This window comes from Panthera pardus, unplaced genomic scaffold (genome assembly GCF_024362965.1).
Source record: "Panthera pardus isolate Hobbes unplaced genomic scaffold, ASM2436296v1 HiC_scaffold_8, whole genome shotgun sequence".
Lineage (NCBI taxonomy): Eukaryota > Metazoa > Chordata > Mammalia > Carnivora > Felidae > Panthera > Panthera pardus.
In genome coordinates this window covers 16,362,416-16,369,452 of record NW_026527013.1, presented here as the reverse complement: position 1 = coordinate 16,369,452, position 7,037 = coordinate 16,362,416, and the positions used below count along the sequence as shown (strand labels likewise).

At 61.3% G+C, this 7,037-nt stretch overlaps 1 protein-coding gene across 1 annotated transcript; it reads left to right on the top strand.

The window, feature by feature from the left end:
- The first annotated feature begins 1,230 nt into the window (after nt 1–1,230).
- Nucleotides 1,231–6,693, top strand: PRSS50 (serine protease 50). The gene is made up of 7 exons (XM_019417237.2): nt 1,231–1,386; nt 1,494–1,677; nt 1,757–1,948; nt 3,219–3,381; nt 4,414–4,697; nt 5,817–5,983; nt 6,341–6,693. Exons 1-7 carry the CDS (start codon nt 1,231–1,233, stop codon nt 6,569–6,571), a joined length of 1,377 nt encoding a protein of 458 aa, XP_019272782.2. The 3' UTR covers nt 6,572–6,693.
- The last annotated feature ends 344 nt before the right edge of the window (nt 6,694–7,037 follow it).

Below are 7,037 nucleotides of genomic sequence, written 5' to 3'. Positions count from 1 at the left end.
GTCGCCACCTCAGCAACTCCCCGGGTCCCCATGGCCCTCCCTGGGGCCTCTGACGAGAGTTTCCCTCGGGCCTTCCTAAGAGAATTTGGCCTCTTCCCAAGAAACTCACAATGACCAGATCTGCATTTATGGACTTTGTTCCAGAACCTGTGAGCCTCTCCCAACCCTTCAGATCCCCCTAAGGGTCTACAGAAGCTGACAGGTTCCTCCTCCCTCCCTGGCAGAGGTGGATGGTGACGGGGGGAGGGGGGTTGGGTGGGGGGCAAGGCAGAGTACTTGCTGGGATGAATCGTGTGAGGTGACTGCGCCCTGAGCTCCCAAGCCACCTCAGTGACCTCCATCAACGCCCCAGGGAGCCAGAGCCCTGCCTCCGTGTGGAGGTAGGCGTGGGGTCAGCTCAGACCCGGTGGGCCTCAGGTTCAGAGCCCTTGCCCTTTGGGCTCCAAAAGCGTAGCGGGTGTGATTTGCTGTCTTCGCAGAGATTGGGGCACTGAACGGGCAGCCTGAGTGTCACCCAAGACAGCGGGTCCTGGCAAAAGTTAGAATGTCCTGACTTGCTTTCACTGTCACCTAGAATTTCCCAACAGTTTTAAGCCCCCGATAGGATTTCATCACGACACTTTTTAATTGTGTTATCTGTCTGTGTCACAGAGCCATCAAAATGTTCCCCAGGGGCGCCTGGGTGGCTTGGTCGGTTGGGCGTCTGACTTCGGCTCAGGTCATGATCTCACGGTCCAGTGAGTTCGAGCCCCGCGTCGGGCTCTGTGCTGACAGCTCTGAGCCTGGAGCCTGTTTCAGATTCTGTGTCTCCCTCTCTCTCTGCCCCTCCCTTGTTCATGCTCTGTCTCTCTCTGTCTCAAAAATAAATAAACGTTAAAAAAAAATTAAAAAAAAAAATGTTCCCCAAATTCCAACCCACCTTCAAGGGGCCTTCTGCTCCCAGAGGCTCTGCTGGTTACCATCACTCTTCCTCTGAGGAGAAACCTCACCTACCTCCTGTGCCGTCTTTCCGAAGTGGATGGATCTATAAGAGAAGAGCATTTGCTGAATGGTCGGGGGGGGGGGGGGGGGTCGCTGCTTAAAATTTTAATCTTCAAAAAATCATTCCTGAAAACCTTTCCATCTGATCAATTGCAGTGCCCCGGGGGCAAAGCCCTACAGTAGTCAGCAGGCTAAGGGGCAGGCGGGTCACTTGAAGACCCTGGAGGCCAGCCCCAGGGGCCGGGTCTCATGTCACCAGTGGAAGGGTGGAAGCAGGCCCCAGCAGGGCAAGTGGGCTGCAGGAGGGAGGAGGTGCAGGAACTGGCTGCGGGTAGCCCGAGGGAGTCCAGAAAGCGCGTGGCCCCGGGGCGCCAGAGGCAGCCCGCGCCCTGGGGCCCTGACACAGTGCGGGTGGAAGGGAGGCCAATCAGTAGGGGGCGCCCGCGGGCCGGGCGGACACGGGGAGCGCCACCGCGGGTGGCCACTGGGGGGCGCCCTCATTCCCCACGCAGCAGACGCCTGCGCGGGATGCCGACTGGGGGCGCCGTCGCGAGAGGAGCACCGCGGCGCAGAAGCGGCTACTCCCCATGGAGCCTCAGTGCAGGACGCGGGCCCGCAGGCAGGGCCCCCAGGGCCGCAGGGCCTCTGCCGTTGTGCTGCTGCTGCTGCTGGTGCTGCTGCTGCTGAGGCCCGCTGGTGAGCCCCGTCCCGCTCCCCGCCCCCCTCCCCCGGACCCTCCCCGGGCCTCGTCTGACCCCTCTGCGTCCTTCCGCAGGCCGCCTGGCGGACCAGACTCCCGGGACACCCTCCAAGCCTGCTCTGGCCGCCCCTGGCGTCCCCTGTGCACCCACTGCCACCTGCCCCTCAGGCGGGCCTCGCCTTCCTCGCCAGGCCCCCACCGTCCTGTCGCCGCCCTTGACCCTCCAGACCAGCCCTGTTTCTAAAGAAGGCATCAGCTTATTTCCCAGTGAGTACCATGGACTCCCGGGGGGGGGGGGGGGGGGAGGAGGGTGCGGGGCAGTCTTGAGGACCTCTGACCCCTAGGGACGGAGGGCGCGGAGGAGGAAGGGGCAGGGAGGAGTGGGAAGAGACGTTCCTTTTCCAAGGGTTCATTGAGCATCTACCGTGGGCCGGGCCCCCATCCTGGTGAGGTAGGAGGCCAGGAAAGTTGGCGGAGCCTGCGGCGGGCTGCATGTCCCTACGTCCCTGAACTGACCCAGGCTTCCAGCCAAGGACTTAGGGGATCTCCAGGATAGGTTTCAGGGAGCCTTGGGGTGGGAGCCTTGCAGCAGTGGCTCTCCAGCATGTTGAACAGAGACCCGCGGAATCACTCCTTATCCTGGAACTCCCTGCGCACAGTTTAGCTGCCACAGAAAGGCTCTCACACAGGACCCAGTGCGTGCAGACCTCCCCTCTCCTATGTTAGCCTTGGCCAACGCTGGTCCTGGCCCATGCACCCTCATCTCACAATCCACGAATCTCCCTGGAAAAACCCTGGAGGGGGGCTGCTGTGAGGTCGGAGATGTGCGTCTTCAGTTTGAAAACTTTTTCCAAAGTGGCTGCACGCGCTGGCACTCGCTCCAGCGGGGAGTGGGCGGTCCGGGGCGGTAATCCTCACCAATACATGGTGTCAGGGACCCTGGAGTTGGCCTGGCAGGTGGGGTGGAGCGGAACCTCACTGTGATGCAAGTCGGCGTTTCCCTGAGGACTCACAGGGCTGAACAGCTTCTGTGTTGGCTGGCTGCTGGGGTTCCCTCCTCGGGATGTGTCTGTTCATGCACGTGGCTCCTTTTTCTCTTGGGTCGTCTGGTTTGTTTTCCTCACTGAGTCACAGGAGGGGTTCCCAGAGGAGGGAGAGGGGTCTGCCTTGGCCAAAGTAGGGGGCGCCAGATGGAAACATGGATGAGTTTCTGGGGATTCTGGCCAGAGCTCAGGGGCTTCTCGGCCAGGACAAAGGGGCCAGTGCTGCACCAGGCTGGTGGCTGGGAATGCCCTGGGGCCTGGGACCAGAGAGAGGGATTGCTTGGGGTGCACTGAGGCCCTTTGGAGACTGCAGACCTCAGTCCTCACGTGGACAGCATCATAACAGGGTGACCAGTGGGGAAAGAGAACCACCGCATGAGCGTGGGCCAGCAGCCCGAGAGGCGGGAAATCAGGCTGAGGGGAGGGGTGGGAAGGCGACTTGCGATGGGGCTGGAAGGTCCCATCCTGCATCAAACTCTCACCTTCCTCCTCAGCCTGCGGCTCCTCCTTCGAGGAAGACCCCACCCTCAGGGACCCAGAGGCCATGGCTCGACGGTGGCCGTGGATGGTCAGTGTGCGGGCCAATGGCACACATATCTGTGCAGGCACCCTCATTGCCTCCCAGTGGGTGCTGACCGTGGCCCACTGCCTGATCCGGTGAGTCGGGACCTAGGTTGGTGGGTAGAAAAGCGTCTGGAGCCACTGGGGCCCAGTCATTCCTGGCAGCTGGTCCCTCGGCAGCAACTGTGGCCTCTGCAGAACCCCACGGGCCCAGCCTCAGTCCCACTTCAGCTCTTAGCAGGTGGAGGCTGAGTCCTGCAGATTCCTTCTGGGTTCAAGCCGGGTGCTTGCTCCCCTCACCTGGCTCCCCAGTCCTGAGCCTTCATGCCACAGATAGGACGGGGGGGCTTGGAAGCCGGAGGGCAGGCCTCCTTCCTCCTGTCCACAGAAAGGAGCTCCCAATTCTTTTGTTTCACACCCTTTGCTTTACTTACTCATTCCTTCCTCTGTTCGACTCAAAGCCTTTGACGTTCCTCCGGAGCCAGGCCCCGGCCTGGGTGCTGGGGGCAGGGAGGGGACACAACACTCCTCTTGGGGTGCCAGGGAACACAGATGAGAAGACAGGGGAGTCTGGGCAGTGTGGGGACAAGAGAGGGGGCTGCACATGTTCCAGGGGGCCAAGGCAGCAGCCCGGATGCAACATCCATGCTGGCTTCGAGGGCTAACCACGGAAAAGCATGCTCCACGCCTGAAGGCCGAGGTGAAGACTTCAGGGGCATGCCGGGAAAGGAGGCTGGAGGGCGAGGCCACGGATGCTTGCCTTGATGAGTGTGTTGGGCCCCTGTCACTTCCAGGGCCCAGCACGGGCTGCCAGACAGAGAGTCCAGAGTTTGGAACCAGAGAAAAATGGTCCACATCCCAGCTCTGCCACTTGCTAACTGTGTAGCCTTGAGCTGTTTGCTGGGCTCCTCTGAGCCTCGGTTTTCCTCTCCACAAAGTCAAGGGTTGTGAAAGCTGGACCACACGGTCTGTGCGCAGGGCCCTGTCCACATCTGTCATGAGAGAAAGGCCTGGGGGGCTTGAAGCAGGTGGGTGGCCTGCCTGGGTTTGCTCAGAGTACAACAGTGGGGTGGGGGAGGGGGTGGGGTTCCTGGAGCTGATGACAGACCCCCATCGTGGTTCTCCCAGGAATGATTTTATCTATTCAGTGCGGGCGGGGAGCCCAAGGATTGACCAGATATCTCAGACTACCGCCGACGTGCCGGCACTCCAGGTCATCGTGAACGAGAGGTACCAGTCTCATCGGTACTGGTCCTGGGTGGGCCAGGCCAACAACATTGCCCTTGTCAAGCTTGCATGGGCACTCAAGTACAACACGTACGTCTGGCCCATCTGCCTGCCTAACTTGGACTTCCAGGTGAAGGATCACTCTGTCTGCACTGTGACAGGCTGGGGACTCCCCAGGGTTGATGGTGAGTCAGAGCCTCCCCAGACTGCTTGGGTGGGGAGCGTGTGGGAGAGGACCCAGGTGCAGGCCCGAGTCTGAGACATCTTCTTGTCCGGCTCTCATCTCCTTCCCCTTGGGGGTCTCGGCAGTGAGTGCGCTGTAGCCGTTCAGGCCTTAGAGGCCCCAGAGTGCCCATGAACCCCCCGCCCCAGGCCGGGGCATGTAAACAGGACTTCCTTGAAGGCAGAGGGAGTGGAGAGTAATATCTTGCTGACTGCACGCAGTCGTAGGACATCAGGACTTGAAGCAGGACGTCTTGAAGTGCCATGAACGAGGTTCTGTAAAAAGATCCCCCGACGCCTCACATGGTTGGTTAAGGGCAGTCCGCACCCAAAGGCTGGGAGTCACTCAGAATCCACGTGTGGCTGCCTCCTGCCCCCAGTGGGCCTCAATCCCTTTGTCACCCCAAGGGATGGAGCAAGGCCCGAAGAGCAGGCTGTTGTCCCAGGCCCCCCCAGGGGGCATTTCTTTAGGAGTCTGACGAGTGCCCAGTCCATTTAGGGAGCTCCTCTTTTTCACAAGAGAGGTGCTCTTGCCTGTGGCTTCACCGAGCCAACTTGCCTAAAAAGAGCAGCTCCACCCTGGGGGTGGGGGTGGCTGTGGCTGTTTGTCTTTCCTGCCGTGGCCTGTCTGGGGAACGGCTGGGGATGGTTGGAAGTCTGTCCCCCAGGGGCTCCTGGCTAGAGACAAAGACACACTGGTGAGAGGGAGGAGGGGGAGGAGGAGGAGAGAGAGAAGCACACAGTGCCTGGGGCCCACAGAGGGGGGTCTGGGCTAGTGAGGGCAGAAGAGGCCTTTGGGGAGGGCTTGAGCAAAGCAGGGAGTTGGACCGGAGTGGGGCCGGGCAGGCCTTGGGAGCAGAAGGGTCAGAAGCCAAGCTGCTGAGGCAGGAACGGACCCCGTGGACTGGACTCTGTAGGGGTGAGAGCAGACCCAGCAAGGACAGACTGAGGGCAGCCTGTTCCAAGCTGTCCATGGGGGGCCGTTTGAGAGGTTGGAGGAGCGGCCAGGAGCAGGGAGGAGGGCCGCCAGGCTTGCAGCAGTGAGAGCACCAAGCCTGAGCTGTGGGGGGCCTGCCCCACAGGCATGTGGCCCCAGTTCCGGACCATTCAGGAGAAGGAAGTCACCATCCTGAACAACAAAAAATGCAACCAGTTCTACCACAAGTTTTCCAAAGTCCCCTCTATGGTCCAGATCGTGGACTCCCAGATGGTTTGTGCCGAGGACTCCGACAGGGAACACTTCTGCTATGTGAGTGCTCCTCTTCGTGCTCCCTCACCTCCAAGGGTGCACGGCCAGGAGGGGTGCTGGGGTGCAGGGCAGCGGGGCTGGAAGGGGAAGGGACAGGAGCACGGAGGGAGGGGTGAGAGAGAAGGGGGGGCAGTGGGAAGACGGGGGGTCGGGACCTGGCATGAGAGAGGGGAGATGAACCCCTCTGAGGGAGGGTCTCCTGAGTCTGGATCTCGAGGGCACCCCCTGGGCAGGGTGATGGGGGGCTGTGGGAGAGATGTGCTGTGAGGTCCCTGCTTGTCCTTGAGCTGGGGCAGGTCTCCCTCCAGCCACACCTGGCCCCCCTGACCCTTTTCGTTCCGCCACCCCTCCCCACAGGAGATAAGCGGTGAGCCCCTGGTCTGTCCTGTGGACACCACGTGGTACCTGGTGGGACTGGTGAGCTGGGGCCCAGGTTGCGAAAAGAGCAAGGCCCCGCCCATCTACCTACAGGTCACCTCCTACCGTCACTGGATCTGGGAACGCGTCAATGGGCAGGCCCTGCCAGCCCCGTCCAGGGCCCTGCTCCTGGTGCTAGCGCTGCCCCTCAGCCTCCTTGTTGCCCTCTGACACCCTCGTGCCGTCCCCGGGGGGTGCCGTCCTCCCCCTCTGAGCCCAGAATGCTGCAGGTGTAGCTCTCCCAGCCCCGCAAAGTGGGGCAGAGATGAGGTGCTCAATTAAACACTTTTCTTCCACAAGCCTCCTCCTTCCTGGGTGCGCTCGAGTGGGAGGTGAGCAAGCCAGACGGGGGTTTGATGGGGGGACTCCAGACCGTCTCTATTGAAAAGCGCAGAGCCCCCCCCCCCCCGGGTCTGCCTCCATCTCTAGGTTTGGGGTGGCTCTCGCAGAAGGTGGGAGTGTATAGGGACGATACTGGGGTGATGGATGGCCTAGAATGTTCTGTCCGGGCTCAAGCTGGGCTGCCAGGACGCAGAGTGAGGCTGGGGTAAAGGTGCAGCTCTGTCTGGGCCCCGCAGGCGAGTGTGTTCTTTTCTGTGATACTTTCCTTGACTTTGGTGGCTGGAACACACCCTGT